The 16,923-nt window shown below is 36.1% G+C and overlaps 5 protein-coding genes and 1 pseudogene across 6 annotated transcripts; 4 read left to right on the top strand and 2 right to left on the bottom strand.

Moving 5' to 3' along the window:
• LOC108476676 (putative pentatricopeptide repeat-containing protein At3g49142) lies at positions 1-2,433 on the top strand. Its single transcript, XM_017778946.2, has one exon. The coding sequence runs from the start codon at positions 16-18 to the stop codon at positions 2,041-2,043; it is 2,028 nt and encodes a 675-aa protein (XP_017634435.1). The 5' UTR covers positions 1-15; the 3' UTR covers positions 2,044-2,433.
• LOC108476677 (late embryogenesis abundant protein At1g64065-like) lies at positions 2,372-3,815 on the bottom strand. The gene has a single exon (XM_017778947.2). It carries the CDS (start codon positions 3,300-3,302, stop codon positions 2,577-2,579), a length of 726 nt encoding a protein of 241 aa, XP_017634436.2. The 5' UTR covers positions 3,303-3,815; the 3' UTR covers positions 2,372-2,576.
• On the top strand, positions 3,118-6,367 carry LOC108477992 (UDP-glycosyltransferase 88B1-like; annotated as a pseudogene).
• Positions 5,887-9,763, bottom strand: LOC108479807 (uncharacterized). Its single transcript, XM_017782608.2, has 9 exons — positions 9,219-9,763; positions 8,905-8,999; positions 8,742-8,821; positions 8,422-8,463; positions 8,201-8,328; positions 7,870-8,050; positions 7,231-7,406; positions 6,475-6,681; positions 5,887-6,385 (listed from the first exon to the last, which is right to left on the bottom strand). The coding sequence occupies exons 1-9, from the start codon at positions 9,584-9,586 to the stop codon at positions 6,091-6,093; spliced, it is 1,572 nt and encodes a 523-aa protein (XP_017638097.1). The 5' UTR covers positions 9,587-9,763; the 3' UTR covers positions 5,887-6,090.
• Positions 9,764-11,345: 1,582 nt separating this feature from the next.
• LOC108478365 (40S ribosomal protein S10-1-like) lies at positions 11,346-13,254 on the top strand. Its single transcript, XM_017780818.2, has 5 exons — positions 11,346-11,454; positions 11,530-11,578; positions 11,867-12,143; positions 12,270-12,387; positions 12,909-13,254. The coding sequence occupies exons 1-5, from the start codon at positions 11,452-11,454 to the stop codon at positions 12,987-12,989; spliced, it is 528 nt and encodes a 175-aa protein (XP_017636307.1). The 5' UTR covers positions 11,346-11,451; the 3' UTR covers positions 12,990-13,254.
• A 1,273-nt stretch (positions 13,255-14,527) lies between these two features.
• On the top strand, positions 14,528-16,698 carry LOC108476837 (beta-carotene hydroxylase 2, chloroplastic-like). 2 transcript variants are annotated; one of them, XM_017779193.2, is made up of 7 exons: positions 14,528-15,157; positions 15,231-15,290; positions 15,388-15,459; positions 15,606-15,740; positions 15,845-15,970; positions 16,166-16,222; positions 16,303-16,698. In XM_017779193.2, exons 1-7 carry the CDS (start codon positions 14,783-14,785, stop codon positions 16,378-16,380), a joined length of 903 nt encoding a protein of 300 aa, XP_017634682.1. In that variant the 5' UTR covers positions 14,528-14,782; the 3' UTR covers positions 16,381-16,698. The 2 variants fall into 2 exon arrangements, with proteins under 2 accessions (XP_017634682.1, XP_052875249.1); XM_053019289.1 differs by lacking the exon at positions 15,231-15,290.
• Positions 16,699-16,923: the final 225 nt, after the last annotated feature.

Genomic DNA, 16,923 nt, shown 5'->3' with positions numbered 1-16,923 from the left:
AATCCACACTTGCTAATGAGAGCCATTACTGCTCATTGCCGCCATTTCTCAACTGCCAAGCAAGTAAAAGACTTTGCTTCATCATCATCAACCCCGAAACCTCAACCTATTCTCAATGAAGATTTTTGCGGTAAAATATTGGACCAATACCCAGATATCAGAACGTTAAGAAAGCTCCATTCCAAGATATTCAATGACCAAAATCTTCGCTTCAACCCATCTATAGCCATCAAATTAATGAGAGCTTATGCAGCTTGCGGGGAACCAAAAGTCACACGCCACATATTCGATGAAATTACTGAAAAGAACATCGTTTTCTTTAACGTCATGATGAGAAGCTATGTAAACAACCGTTGCTATCACGATGCTCTTCTTATATTCAAAGAGTTATCTACTCATGGTTTTAGCCCTGATCACTATACTTACCCTTGTGCCTTAAAGGCATGTTCCGGGTCTGATAATTTGCGGGTCGGTTTGCAAATCCATAGTTCTGTGGTTAAAGTTGGTCTGGACTTGAATCTTTTTATAGGGAATGGGCTGGTTGCTATGTATTCGAAGTGTAAATGTTTGGTCCAAGCACGGCGAGCTTTCAATGAAATGCCTATCAGAGATGTTGTTTCTTGGAATTCAATGGTTTCTGGATACGCCCAAAATGAATGTTTTGATAAAGCATTGGATGTTTGTAGGGAAATGGAGTTATTGCGGATACAACCCGATGCTGGGACTATGTCCAGCCTATTACCAGCAGTGACCAACACTTCCTCTGATAATATTTTGTATGTTAAAGAAATGTTTTGGAAGTTGGCTAAAAAAAGTGTGGTTTCTTGGAATGTGATGATTTCGGTTTTTGTGAACAATTCATTGTCAAGTGAAGCTGCCGATTTGTATTCACTTATGGAGGCATACAGGATCGAACCAGATTCTTTTACCATTGCTAGTATCCTTCCTGCTTGTGGTGATCTTTCGGCTATTTTTCTTGGAAGACTAATTCATGAATATATCGATAGGAAGAAACTTCTTCCAAATTTGGCACTGGAGAATGCATTGATCGACATGTATGCAAAATGTGGATGCTTAAAAGAAGCAAAGGCGGTGTTTGATCAGATGAATTTTCGGGATATTGTGTCATGGACTTCTATGATCTCAGCTTATGGGATGAGTGGCCAAGGTTACAATGCTGTGGCCCTTTTCTCTAAAATGCAGAACTCAGGTCTGACTCCAGATTCTATTGCATTTGTCTCAGTTCTTTCAGCTTGTAGCCATGCGGGGTTACTGGACCAAGGGTGGTATTTCTTTAACTTGATGACGGACCAGCATAAGATTGTTCCGAGGGTAGAACATTTTTCTTGTATGGTAGACTTACTTGGACGTTCCGGGCAAGTAGAGGAAGCCTATAATTTCATCAGAAAGATGCCAATAGAACCTACTGAGAGGATATGGGGAACTTTGTTGGGTGCCTGTTGGATGCACTCTAACATGAATATTGGACTCCTTGCTGCTGATCATCTTTTTCGATTGGCACACGAGCCATCTGGTTATTATGTCTTGTTATCGAACATATATGCGAAGGCTGGTAGATGGGAAGATGTTACAACTGTTAGATCAATCATGAAGAGCAAAGGGATCAAGAAAATGGCTGGTGCTAGCAATACTGAGATCAACAATCAGGTTTATACCTTTCTTGCTGGTGATCAGTCACATCCACAGTCAAAGGACATCTACGAAAAATTAGACTTTCTGGTGGGGAAGATGAAAGAGGCCGGTTATGTCCCGGAAACTCAGTCCGCACTTCATGATGTTGAGGAGGAAGATAAGGAAGGTCACCTGGCTGTTCACAGTGAGAAGTTGGCTATTGTTTTTGCCATTTTAAATACTAAATCGGGGACACCTATTCGAATCACCAAGAATCTCCGTATCTGCAGGGATTGCCATATTGCTGCTAAGCTCATTTCACAGATCACTGAACGTGAAATCATGGTCAGGGATACTTATAGGTTTCATCATTTCCAGAAAGGTGTTTGCTCATGTGGAGATTACTGGTGAATCAATTTTGGAAAACTGCTGCTGAATTCGCATAATACGGGAATATAAGCAACAGAGATCCGTTGTCCATCATTTGATTGGATCTGGCACGACCTAGTTGTATGTTGGTCTTGGCACTACGGGCTGCCATTGCTGTCATTGTACCCAAAAGTCTCTAAGTGGCCAGGTTCAAAATCTGTTTATCTGTTTATCTTGAGAGGTAGTTGGTGAGTGGTGTAATATACGCTTCATTTAGTTTAAAAAGCTGGGAATGTGTTTATGCTTAGTTAATTTATTCACCAATACTTCCTTGTCTTATATTCTGGTATGAAATATCAGATATGGACAGTTTTTTTAAGCAACACTTCTCATTAGTAATAAACAAGGCTGGAGCCTTGCGTGTAACCAAAATACATGTCTTCGCTACTTTTTTGATTTGGTTTGAAAAATAATTTCAATACAACTTGTTTATGCCTGTAATGTTACCTAGTTCTAGATAAGCGTCAACGCTGTGAGAATATTGTAGTAGAGTAACGATATTGCAAAGCTCGACTTCATTGGCAGTTGATGTCTTGGACAACTCTGGTCTCCATGTTGAGTAGCATGGCGCAACTCAATTCTGCAGATTTCTTTTTCTTGATCAATTTCATCAACTGCACTTTCCCACTCAATTTGGAATGGCATATCAGTGCCACAAACCCTGCTTTAATATCACTTTCCAAGCTTGAATTATTGGGTATATTGTTTGAGTTCAATTCCACTGTCACATTCATCTTCTTTGTGGATCTTGCCTTACTTCTTCCTCTTGCAACAAATGCTTCCCCAACTCCAACTCCCCCGTAATCGAACCAAATGGTGGTGTTGTCGAATTTGAAGTGGCCGAAATTTGTGTTCTTGACAGCAACTTGGGCGCTGAGTTTCATGTTGAAGGAAACAGGGGTGGGGGCTGCCGTGAGATCCTCGACGGTGACAGAGGTGAGCCTGAACTTGGGGTTCTTGATACGCATCACTGTAAGTGAAAAAACCAAGATGACAATAGTCTGGAAAATGGCGAAAGCTGCTGCGTATACCACCAATTTCATGCGTTTCTTTCGCTTCAGCTCCTTGGATGCCTCTGCAGCTGACTCAGTCCCTGTCTTTCGCTGTTCGTAACTTTGCCCCGCCATTGCTATATTGTCAAAGGAAAAGGGTACTGTTCTTTCTTCGTGTTGACTCTTGGAGTTCTCCTGAATTTCTAAGAGAGTTAGCTGAGATTGAGATATTCGTAATATGAACTCCATGTGTGTATATATATAGCCAAGTTCCTGTTGCTAGTGAATGCGTTGTGTGAAACAGAAAAGTTGGAAACCAGAATCCAAGTCTTTAGTTGCTGTAACGATGCAAGTAATTGCTTCTATTTTGTCAGACCAAATGTATATTTACATAAAATTAAAAAAAAAAATGTTGAAAAAGTCTAAACTAACTACATTCTATATGGTGCATTTTACACAAGTGAGGTGTCCTTATATTTGAGATTTCATATTATTTAAATCATGTTGATCCAGATTTATTCCAATTATTAATATAGTTAATTATTTATTGTAATTATATGTTTTCTCGGTGACAATAAAAAATAAAAAAAAAATCTGAATTGGTATAACCGACAAACCAAGCCTGCAAAAGGAACAACTCAACGGAATACTGCACAATCAACACCAACAGTAGGAAAACGTCAAAGAAGAACATCTATGACTAGGGCATCTGCCACACAATTCTTTTCTCGCAGGGCATGGAAAAACTGTATGTCTATAATCTCCGTCGCCAATCATTTACTGATTCATTCTTTTATGGGTTATTGAAAGCTTAATTTTTTTGCTAGGGTTCAATTAAAATTTTCATTTTTAGTTTGAGTGAAATCATTTACAAATTTGCAGCTTTTGTTGTCAAAAAAGAATAAATAAATTAGCGTACTTTCGACATTCAAATTTGATTGTAAAACTTAAAACAGATCATATAGGATCATTTGGGTTACCTTAAATTTGAATAAATTTCGATGTCAAAATAACAAAAATAAAAATCCTAACTTCTTTTAATGAAAACTAAATAAACATTTTAATTTCCTTCAACTGTAAAAATTAGAAAAGAAAATTGATACTTGGGAATATATCAAAGACAACTTGGGCATTGGCTGAAATTTAGTATTTATTTTGGTTTTTGGTAAAAACATCGTCTTGTCTTAAAATTTCCAAACTTCGATTGTGAGAGTGAGGGAGAGCTATGGAGGCCATAGTACTGTATCCATCACCAGGCATGGGGCATCTCATATCCACCGTGGAGCTAGGCAAAGCTTATTCTAACCCACCATCCATCCTTCACCCTCATCATCCTCATAACCACCCCGCCATTTAAAGTAGGCTCCACAGCTTCATATATCGCCGCCTTCTTCGCCACCATCCCTTTCATCTCCTTCCACCAACTCCCTCCAATCCCTCTAGACCCGGCTTCTTACGACTCCCCCGACGCCCTAACCAGCGACCTCGTCAACCTCAACAACGTCCATGTCCGAGTTGCCCTCACTTCCACTCTTCGCTCCCTCATCATCGATCTCTTCTGCTATCCAGCTCTTGAAATCGCCGCCCATCTTGGTATCCCAGCTTACAATTTCTTCACTTCAAACACCAGTTGCCTCGCTCTTTACCTTCACTTACCTAATATTTATCCTGTTGTTTCAATAGGGGCGGAAGCGTGGAAATTATTGTACTAAAAAATCACATAAACACAACGGACAACTTCAGAAGATTCCGACAGCAAATAATCTCGCAGATACGATGACCAAGGTGATAACATATCCAAACACAACGGAACTTCAAGGATGTCGACACTGTTTTTCGCCTCCCTTGCTTGCCTCCAACCACTTTAAACCATTTACCAGATACGACGCTTTTAAAAAACACCATAGAATGCGATTTCTTGATTAACTGCACCGCCCATTTGGCGAAATCAGCTGGTAATATTATCAACACATTCGAGACACTTGAGCCCAAGGCCGTCAAAGCCTTATCTCTAGGTTTCTCAATTCCAGATGGTCCAAATCAAACTCAAACGCCTCTAATTTTCTGTGTCAGACCGCTGATTGATACGCATCATAATGGAAATGGCGATAAAGGAGAAGAGTGTTTGAAGGAGAAGCGTGGTGTTCTTGTGTTTTGGTAGCATGGAGTGTTTTCCAAGGACCAATTGATGGAAATAGCTGTTGGATTAGAGAGAAGTGGCCAAAGGTTCTCGTGGGTGGTGAGTAGTCCTCCTCCCAATAACAATAAACAGGGTTTCTCCAAAGGTTCTCACCCATCCTTGGAAGGTTTCTTGGACCGCACTAGTGACGGAGGGCTCGTCCTCAAGGCATGGGCACCGCAGGTGGCGGTGTTGGTCATGACTCGGTGGGCGGGTTTGTGACTCACTGCGGATGGAACTCGGTACTGGAATCCATTTGCACTGGTGTGCCGATGGCTGCATGGTTACTTTATGCGGAACAAAAGTTGAACAAAATACTGTTATTGGAAGAATTGAAGCTGGCTTTGCCTGTTAATGAGTCAGAGAATGGGTTGGTTAGCCCGGAGGAGGTGGAGAAGCGAGTCAGAGAGTTAATGGAAACGGAGTGAGGCAGCGGCGGCACGGAGTCAGGGTGGAACTTCTCGTGCCGCTTTGGACCAACTAGTTAAGTGTTGGGCGCAAATGTAAATAAATCGGGGGGCTGATCCACCATTGAGAAATGCTAAGCCTGTCCATGTATTAATAAAGATTACTCTAATTTAGCATTATTATTAGACGAAACATGTTGGATTAGAGGGGAAAGCCAATAATGCTTATTTTGTCATGCAAAGAGAATTAATTACCCACATACATCCTTTAAGCTTATAACTATTTATTTATTCATTTTATTACAATGGAGGCCACGTTGAATACTTGCGAATAATTGCATCAACTAAGCTCTGAAATCGACTTTGACTATATCCTTCAAAATATAAACACTGCTAATTTACGATTTTTATTTACCTTGTTAGAAAAGAAATTCGGTTTGGATGAGCATATTCAGTTCTTTCCAACTTGAAACCATCGTGCCGAACCTGTCTTTGCCAAGCCTGAATGGTAATCGCCCACATTTGCAACAAATAGCGGATCTCTATTTTCGACTTTTAACTTGTTAATCTCACTGTCACCCCTACTTCCCTCTTCAGTGCTCTCCAACTCTCTTATTAGATCGTCCATAGTATTATTCAAACTAGATTCGCTCATTTGTCCATCTCCTGTTGAGATGCCAACCATTGTGATCTTCGGAAGCAAGGGGTTAGCTTGAAAGTGTTGCCTTTTGCATTCCTTTGATGGGCTTTACATTCAAAAAGGACAAAAGATCAGTTTAATAAGTAAGGATTAATGATAAAAAGACATTTATATGGACAATCAATATGGTGGCACCTTGCATCAGATTTCTTTCTAGGTTTTCTTTCATGTTTCAACCATGGAAGACTAAACCAATCTCCGAGAGGAAACCTTAAATCTTGTCTCTGTCCATCATCGGCATTAGCATTATCAACAAATTTGAGCTCTGTCATGTTGCTATATGTTTCAGGGCTGGAGAGGTAAGTGGCTGGCTCTGAGGCTCTAAGAAACGAAGAAGCAGTCCTGCAACAGTGTAAACATTGCATCAAAACCTATTTTCTCTGTCTCTCCGTTTTTCTTGAAGTACCTGATTCAGAAACCCATTTTAACACATATTTGGACATGAGGATATGAACCTCCTTGGACCCTCCAAGTACATGGAAATCTTAAAGAAAGAATTAAACATACTCATATCAGGAGATATATCTCATGTCCAACGCTCGTACCCAACTCCAAGCACCATAGATAAAAACAGAAACAATAAGACCTAGCTCCATCATATTTTTGACATTTCGACATTTAAAATATGAAAAAAAAAGGATCGACTGTCTAGTTCTGATGTACATAAGAGGAAAGCTTATTTAATCAATAAGAAATATAGGACCAGTTTCACTGCAAATATTACAAATATTTGTAGGAAAAATCAACTTTATTTAACCATTCAAGCCTCAGCAAGTATAAACTGTAAAGACATTCTTTTTCTTTTCAAGAAGTCAAGGAAAACATACATCAGTACTGTAAATGTTTAACATCACTGTGTGACAATGAGAGTCAAAGTGGCATATGGTTTACCTTCTCTCAAATGAATCAACCATATAAGGAAATTTTGGTTGAATGCCCATGGCTTTTCGCAACCACCTATTACCTAGGAGTACCTTATCTACAGCATAGAGAAGCTGAATCTCGGTGGTCTTTGAAATGACACTCAAAGGTATGGCAGGAGGAACCTCATCCAGAAATTCTTGAACCTGTGAGATAAAATAATAACACAGCAGTCAGCAGTCACACAAATAACAACCCAACATTATTGTTATATGCAAATATTAAACAAAGTGCATCCTAAATTGCCTCCTCTATCTCTCAGAAGTCTATTTTGATTGTATTTATGGTATAATACATGCAGTAGACTCTTTTGACAAGCATACACTTTAGCAAACAAAAAGGGAAACCAGAAAGTTGTACATCTTTTTGGCAAATACTATACTAAATCCCAAAAAGACTGCATCTGTTTCTCACAAGGCTCCAAATTTTGAACACAAGGCAAAAAGATAGACCTAAAAATTATCATTATCCCAACTATCCGACAACGTTTCAAAAACCATAACAGCTGAACTATTTGATAATCCCCACATTCAATTTGCTTCAATCACTGCCATTTAACACTTTTAACTTTCTATATAATGCAAAACTCGAGAGTAACAAATCTGTAACCTCTGGAGGCTCCCACATGCTATCTTCAATTTCTTCAATCACTTCAGCTGACAAGTTATCATCAACTACATCTTTTCGGCGTTCTATGTGCCGGTTTTGAATCAAACTACGGAAATGCTGATCAACAGACTCTTCCAGAATATCATCCAGCATGTTTTTATCAAAGAAGTAAGGAGTATACCTGATGGACAAAATAGTGAGCTAGACAAGCATCAAAAACCCTAACTCAGCTACTTAAAGATATCTGCATTCCTAGATATGAGAACTTGACGGAAACTCTATGCAATCAAAACATACAACACTTTGATAGAAAGAGAACCAAAGAACAGACCACTTAATCCCATCGGAAGTAACTATTGCAATATCCAAGTTTTGAGCACCGAAAACAGGAACACCATCAACCTTTCTCTTTCCATCACTTTGTGGAATTTTCTTAAGAATTTTGTTGGCAGCCTTTACCTGTGAATACAACAGATGTTTTCTTCATAAAGAAAATCTTGACATACCATAAGAACAATTTTTATATAGCAAATGATTACAATTAGATGGTACCTGTTTTTCATTTGGAACAAACTGAAATAAGTGAGGGTTTTCCTGTAGAGGGATTATTATATGTGTTAAAATTCAGTAAATATATTTGGTTGGAAAACCCAGCACAATATTGGAAGTCATACATTATATATTACTAGTGGACTAATAGAAGTTACTCCAACAAACCAAAGCATATCCAAAGTTTCCAAACCATTGACAAGTGACAAACTGTAACATGATTAGATGTTTGATCCTCGATGTTAAAGCAATAGCAGTCAACCAACGAAAATTAACATCCAATAGACATGAAGGGACACAAAGTTGAATCAATTTAACTTTACCTTGAAGTGGTCATATGCCAAATCAAGACGACAAGCACCCACCACCCCACTCGGAATATTAAGTCGCTTGACATAATTAACTAAAAGAAAAACAATACATCATCTTATAAGACTGCAATTTCTTTCCAACCAAAAGCTAAACTGGGCGGCAAAAGACCCATACCTGCATCACCTAAATCTATAAAGAAGCGAAAAACAGGGCCATTTCTTTCACTCGTAGTAATGCTTGCAAATATCTTCTTAAGCCACTCCGGTGTTCTAAACATCAATGGATATAAAAAGAACTTAAATTCAAGCAAAACAGAAGCAATTTCTTATATGAATTTACAGTTCTTGACAAAGAATTGCATTTAAAAGAATAACATCTGAGATTCAAATCATTCATCAAGAAATGGTGTTGAGCAAAATACATGTACCAATGATGAAAAATTATCAAATTCTATCAATCTCAAAGCTAAGATTAATTGAAGAAGAGACCTTTTAGAAATAAAGGGAATATTGAAGTGAGTTGAGATAGCCATAAGACCCGTCCCAGAAAGATCGCACATGCTAAAAACTCGGCCAACAAAGGCGGGGCCACCACTCTTGCCAGGGGAATTGAGTCCCGAAATCCTGACCGTTGATGGGAAGCCGGAGCTTGACTCGGCCGAAGACACTCCCTTGATTGCGGATTTGGAAGATATGGAGTTGGGCAGATCTGACTCTAAAGGCGAGTCTGCGAATGGAAGGCACGGCGGCGTTTGGGGAGTGGAGAAGTGAGAGAAGAGAGACGTGGTGGTGGTGCGGAAGAAGTTGGTGACGTTGCGACGGAGTTGGTGGTGCGGGGGATCCGTCGGTAAGCCCATGATATTTTGGTCTCCAATTCAGGCTTTGTGATCGTCGATTGGCTCGACAGAAGAAGGCGCCTTTGCGACCTTCTTGTTGTTCGAGACACTTGAGTGAAAACTGATAAAGGAAAATAGGATTATTATAATTTATTTATGGGTAATCTACAATTTAACTAACTACTAATCTCATTTTAGAGGTGTTCGCTCTTTGGACTCAACTAAAAATTTAGATTTATTTATTAAGTTTGGGCTTGATTTATCTTGAAAAATAGATCTAAAATTTTGTTCAAATATAACCCGAATAAAAATGTTAAAATTCGAGCCTAACCTAACCAGTTAGTATTAATTTTTTATGTTTTTAAATATGTATAATACATTAAAAATATCAAAATAAATATTTTTCAACAAATTAAAAATAAATTTTAAAAATATGTATACTTAAATAACACTAATATAGATGTAATGCCTCTAAAATAATAACAAAATTAATGATGCCTTTAAAAAACAAAATTAACAATAAAATAAATTTTATATAATATCCAAACAATAACAACAAAATAAGTAGAATATAATAGTAAAATAATAGTAAAATGGAGAGAAAATAACAAGAAAATAACATTTAAAAATAACAAAAAGTACAGATTTTTTTATCCTTTTGTGAATTTGGGTCGAGCCGAGTCAAGCCTGGGCCAAAAACACCTTACTCGAGGCTCGACTCATTTTTTAAACGGGCCTTATTTTTTGTCTGAGCTAATTTTTCGGTCCTATATTTTTGCCCAAATCCTCCCACATTTCGAGAAGACCTTTGGGCCAAGTTGAGTTGCCCAACTCATGAACAGGTCTAATTTTAAGCATTCAATATTTTTTTTAAAATCATTTAGTTATTTTTTGAAATAGTATATTTTAATTACAGTAATTAAAGTATAATGTTTTTTACTTAAATCATATTATATAATAATATAAATAATAAAGTACAAAATTATATAATGATAATAAGTAGCTTATCATTTTCTTTAAAAGATAATTTTATTTATTTAATTGATATCATTGTGATGTGATAAATAACCTAAAATAAAATATATTATTAATAATTAATTGATATTACATTTAATCAAAATTCAACACAATTGTATAATTTAAAAGAATAAGAACCCTATTATAAAAATATTATTGATATTTTTTTTGTTATTCATAACTAATTAATATTAATTATTGGTTAAATTCAACTTCAATCTAATTAAGAACCCTATTATAAAAATATTATTGATAATTTTTTTGTTATTCATAACTAATTAATATTAATTATTGGTTAAATTCAACTTCAATCTAATTAAGAACCCTATTATAAAAATATTATTGATAATTTTTTTGTTATTCATAACTAATTAATATTAATTATTGGTTAAATTCAACTTCAATCTAATTAAGAACCCTATTATAAAAATATTATTGATAATTTTTTTGTTATTCATAACTAATTAATATTAATTATTGGTTAAATTCAACTTCAATCTAATTATATAGTTAAAATAAATCAGAACTATTATATAAAAGATAAAATAAAATTTTTATTGTAAATTTAACAATATAATGAATATTAAAATATATTTTGTGGATTTAAAAGTTTTTAAAACTCGTAATTTATATATTTATATATTATGTGTTGTAGACATGGATATATATTATAATAAAAATAAATAAATTCGTCTAAATAAATAAATTATAGATTAGTGGACATTGAATGGGGTTGAATGTGGCCCACTAACTCAGTATAAATCACCACCATTCTCTAGGTTTTAAAGGCCGTTGTTTCTCCGCTGTTCCGGCTCCTGCAAGAAAACCGTAAAAGGACTTATTTCACCTTTGCTCTTCACTTCGTACCCATGGTACGTTCTCTTTACATTTTGTATACGTATATACACGTCTGAAGTTGTTATTTGCTAATTTGTTTATATGCTCAGATTATTCCGGAGAAGAACCGTATAGAAATCTGCAAGTACCTTTTCCAAGGTGCGTACCGGTTTTCATTTGCTTGATTGGTTACAAATTTGAGCTTAATTTTCGTTCTTTTTGTCTTGGGATTAATCCTCCATTATTGTTGATGAGAAAATGAAGTGAGCTTTTTAAATTCTGTTAAGCAGCCATTATTTTCAAAAAATTTAAGTTGGGACTTTTTTTATTTATTTATAATTTTGGTTTTTGTTCAAGTTTCTTTATAATACCTTAACTACCAAAAAGGATATCCCAGTAGGTTACTTATTGTTTTTCTCAATGAAATTTGCTTGTGAGTTATTGTAGAGGGAGTTTGCCATGCAAAGAAAGATTACAATCTTGCAAAACACCCGGAGATCGATTTGCCGAATTTGCAAGTGATTAAGCTGATGCAAAGCTTCAAGTCCAAGGAATATGTCCGCGAGACATTTGCTTGGATGCACTATTACTGGTACCTTACTAATGATGGGATTGAGTTTCTAAGAACTTACCTCAATCTTCCATCAGAAATTGTGCCTGCTACTTTGAAGAAATCAACAAAACCCCCTGGTAGGCTAGGCGGCCCACCTGGTGATCGCCCTCGGTAATGCATCTTTTACTCGTCGCTATTCCTTGATTTGTTTCCATTTCAATTGTTTTTGTTCTTTTGCTTTGTTCGTGTCGATAATAAGTGTTTTTTTTTTTTTTTTTTTGCTTGTCTGAATTTTAGGGGTCCACCTCGCTTTGAAGGAGACCGCCCAAGGTTTGGTGACAGAGATGGGTACCGCGGAGGTCCTCGTGGTGGTGACAAGGGAGGTGCCCCAGCAGATTTCCAGCCATCCTGCAGGGTAATTTCACACGAATGCTGACTAAATGTATTATACTCAATTTTTTACTGTAGTCGTAGATTTTATGGAAATCGAGAATTTATATGATCAGCTTGATGTTTACTTGCAGATTTAGTTAAATTTTAAATCCAGGCAATCGAAGTATTCATGATTATATGATAATAAGACATCATTGCGTAGTTTTAAGCTGCATCTTGATTCATGTTGTTAATTTTGATACATGCTGAAACTCTTTGCTTGATCTGACTTCTTTATATGGGTGAGGGGTTTACACTGATTTTGCATACTAGGTAGTAGCCCAGGTTAATATGTAGGCCATTTTTTCTTACTTTCAGTAAGGGTTAAGCATTAAGACATGTTGGCTGAGTCGTATAGTTAGACATTACATTTACGTACTGGTTTTCCTTACTCAGAGACCAACTCTATTTGGTGTTGTTATGTCGAACTTCTAGTGTTTGGTTTTGAATAAAGTTCAACCTTTCACTTACATGCGTTTATATTTGTTTTTCTCAACTGTGTAGGGTTCTTCTGGTGGAAGACCCTCTTTCGGTCGTGGTGGCGGAGGCTATAGTGCAGCTCCATCTGGTTCAGGTTTTGTTTGAAGACTATGTGTCTTTTGGGTTGCTTGTTTTAAAGCTTAGTATTCAAAATCTTAGAATTCTGATTTAATGCCTTAGGTTTGTATAATATTATGCTTGTTATGAGATCACAATGTTTAGTTTTGTCTCGGCCAACAAAGTACTGTTATTACCCCTAATATAGAATTAAATTTATGATGGCCGAAGGTTTTTCTTTTAAGTCTAATTTTGTATTTCACACCTTTTTGAAAATTGGGAAGTTAATAATTTTTAACTTAATTCGTTAGAATTTGATTATTGTATTTTATGAAAATTGAAAAGTTAGTTCATTATATATACAGATATTAGCAAAAATTAGCTGTTCAAGTTAAGAGTTCACTGACAGTGTACAGTGACAATACTAACAGCAATTTCAGTACAATGCATCCACAGTAAAATACTAAAATTTCACATTACACTTTCAACTTCAATATTGAAAAATATTAAATCGCTTTTTGAGATTTGACAACTATTTTTATTTAGAAGTCTCATTTAAACCTGATATAAAAAGTTTAAAAATTAATTTAGACAAAAAATTTAAATCTCGTAAAAATAAATGTTTAATTTAAATATTAATATGAGAATAATTCTCTAATTTAAAATTAAAAAATATACACTTTAAAATGAGAGTTGTTAAGTTCAGACGTTAAATAATAATTTAACCCTAAAAAGGAAAACTGGGCTAATAGTGTAATCCTACAGTGATCCAAGGGAAATCTGTGGTTGCACTAGCCATTGTCCAGGTGGGAAGCAGAACAGCTAAGACGAGGACGCGTGTCTTAAAAATCCGAAATCCCAACATTTGGCCAGGACACTATAGTAAATAGAGGACGAGAACTGGAGGTCAATAATTTTGAAGACCTCGATTCGATTGGCTGTCCGTTTCCCTACATGCTGGCAATTCCTACTACTCCTTTCTCCCTCTTACTTCTGTCCACCCGTCAACTCCTTCCACTTTCTCATATTTTGCACTTCCTCTTAACTTAATTTACCAAAATACCAAACTCTTATTGTTTTATTTCTGAACCTAACTGATTTGCAATCTATGTAAAAATCTGGGTCATGATGTGATGAAAAAATTTCGGTGTTACTCGTTTCGGCATTTTATTTATTGATTTGCGATTTATGTAAAATTTGCGTTAAATTATGTGGGAATATTTTTTAATATTACATTTTTATTAATTGATTTGAATTTTAATGTACAAATTAAGATTTCAAATCTCCATTAATGTAACATCAACTGGAATTAATAATGGAAATGATAAATTAGAATCTCAATTGTTAACAGGAAATTTGAACTGAAAATTGTCAATTAATGCAAAACAGTTTCCTTTAACGAAGGTATACAATGAACTTAACACTTTAATGATTAAAATGACAATTTCCTAATAACAATGACCAAATTACAAATTTTTTAAGTGACGGTTATTTACCCTATTCCATAAGTGAATAGGGATCAAGTGGCATCTTTGTAATTTGAAGGAGAAACATGGGTTTTTTAATTTATTTAACCGGCCTACTATTAGCATGAACCTGAGTGTTATAATTGAGCTCCATAAATTCCCACGACAAATCACACAGAAAGAAAAAGAAATTGTGGTCTCAGTGCATTTAACCTCCGCTCTGAACCGACCCACCCATCGGTCTTTGGAAACATTGGAGGCCCATCCTTTTCTTTTTCGTTGTCCTCTATATTTATTTGTCAGCTTGTTTTAAGGTTCTAGACTTGTAGTTATCCGGTAATTAAGTCTAGCTTCTTATAGTTGTTTTTTGTTTCCATGGCGGTAGGCTTATCCGCCGCCGTAACTCCTAAACCCTTCCGCTCATTTCCGCTGCTGAAGCCTGCGCCAATTTTCCATCCTTTACTGCACCTCCCAAAAATAACAACCTACGGGGCTCGAAGAAAGAAAAGCTTTGCTGTTTGTTTCGTGGTGGATGAAGAACAGAAGCAGAGCGCTCCTACCCAGATCGTGGAACAAGGATTCGAGGAAGTTAGAGATCGTCAGATCTTAATACCGGCGCGTCTGTCGGAGAAATTAGCTAGAAAGAGATCCGAAAGGTTTACTTACCTCGTTGCCGCTGTCATGTCTAGCTTTGGAATTACATCCATGTCTGTTATGGCCGTTTATTACAGGTTTTGGTGGCAAATGGAGGTTTGTTCCTCTCTTTTCACCTTTTTTTTTTTGATAGTATGTCCAATATCTGAATTTTTTTTTTCCTTTAAAGGGAGGAGAGGTGCCTCTTTCTGAAATGTTCGGTACATTTACTTTAGCAGTCGGTGCCGCTGTAAGTTGTATATTGTTCATCAAAGTGTGCATATATAATTGCATTTGAAAGTTGATTTGAGTGTTGTGTCGGAAACTGGGTTATTTATTATTTTCAGGTGGGCATGGAGTTTTGGGCTAGATGGGCTCACAGAGCTCTCTGGCACGCATCGTTATGGCATATGCACGAGGTATTATATACTTCATCTTCTCTTATTTTCCTTAATTTCCCTATTTCATCTGTTTAACTGCCTAAGGCTTAATAAACTATTGAACTCTTGAACTTACAAATGGGTAAAAAGAATGAATTTATCATGAATAAATGATAAAATTGCAGTCACACCATCGACCCAGAGAAGGACCGTTCGAGCTAAACGATGTGTTCGCCATAACCAACGCCGTCCCAGCAATTGCTCTTCTCTCGTATGGTTTCTTCAATAAAGGCCTTGTACCTGGTCTATGTTTCGGTGCTGTAAGTTTCTTTTCTGCTGCATTTTCCCTTATGGAGAAAAAAAAAAAAGATGTAGTCTGCTTGATTTTTCTAATAAATTCCGTATTGATGAAATGAGAGGGCAGGGGCTTGGTATAACGATGTTTGGAATGGCATACATGTTCGTCCACGATGGTCTCGTCCATAAGAGATTCCCCGTAGGCCCTATCGCTAACGTGCCTTACTTCAGGAAGGTTGCTGCGGCTCACCAGGTTAATACTATACACTTTTGCACATTTATTTATACAACACTTTTTAAATTTTTTTTCATTTTTTATTCACACATTTTTGTCAGATTGCCAGATCTATTTTACACCATGGAGACATGCTATAGAAAATAAATTTCTTATTTGTCTTTTAATTGTTTTGTTTGATGATTGGTGTTTTTTTTCTTGTTTAAAATGCAGCTCCATCATTCAGAAAAATTCAATGGTGTTCCATATGGGCTGTTTCTAGGGCCGAAGGTGATCGATCATCTTAAACATCCATTCCCAAACTTGTATTAATTTAGTTTATTGGTTCTGATTTGTTTTTGTGGGTGTAGGAAGTGGAGGATGTGGGAGGACATGAAGAATTGGAGAAAGAAATCAACAGGAGAATCAAATCAAGCAAAGGTTCCTGAATATATAATAAGATTAATTTAACTGTTTTCAAGGAACCCCCATTTTTTGAGAAACGATATTGTCAAATATCATAAACCTGAAATGATTCTATGTTGATCACTGGATTTTTTTCTCCCCCTTAAAAAAGAAAACAAGAAGATTAAAGAACACCTTCAAAGTTCAATACTAATGCATACTGCTTAAGGGAGTAGCAGTAGTGAATCTCATAGGCTATGGATTAGATTTCTGGGAATTTTTTTTGTTGTTGTTGTAAGAAAAATCTCTTATTAAACCAGACAAGACTATACAAATAGATGTGGAACGTGATATTTTACTTATGAGACCTGTCTAATTTCTATGGGGTTTTATATGATTTTAACCGGTATTTATTTACAAGTGTAGTTTTTGTTTTTTATGAGTATAAATTACACTGATAACTGCGTAAAAAATAAGTGAAAGAATTCATCAATGGCTATGAATCCTTGTACCGACAGTAAGGAAATGTATACACTACTGTATATAAAAGACAAAGTATGCAATCCCACTGGTGTTATCACACCAAA

This window comes from Gossypium arboreum, chromosome 9 (genome assembly GCF_025698485.1).
Source record: "Gossypium arboreum isolate Shixiya-1 chromosome 9, ASM2569848v2, whole genome shotgun sequence".
NCBI classification, from domain to species: Eukaryota; Viridiplantae; Streptophyta; class Magnoliopsida; order Malvales; family Malvaceae; genus Gossypium; species Gossypium arboreum.
The sequence above is the reverse complement of the archived record's forward strand: the minus strand, read 5'-3'. Positions and strand labels throughout refer to the sequence as shown.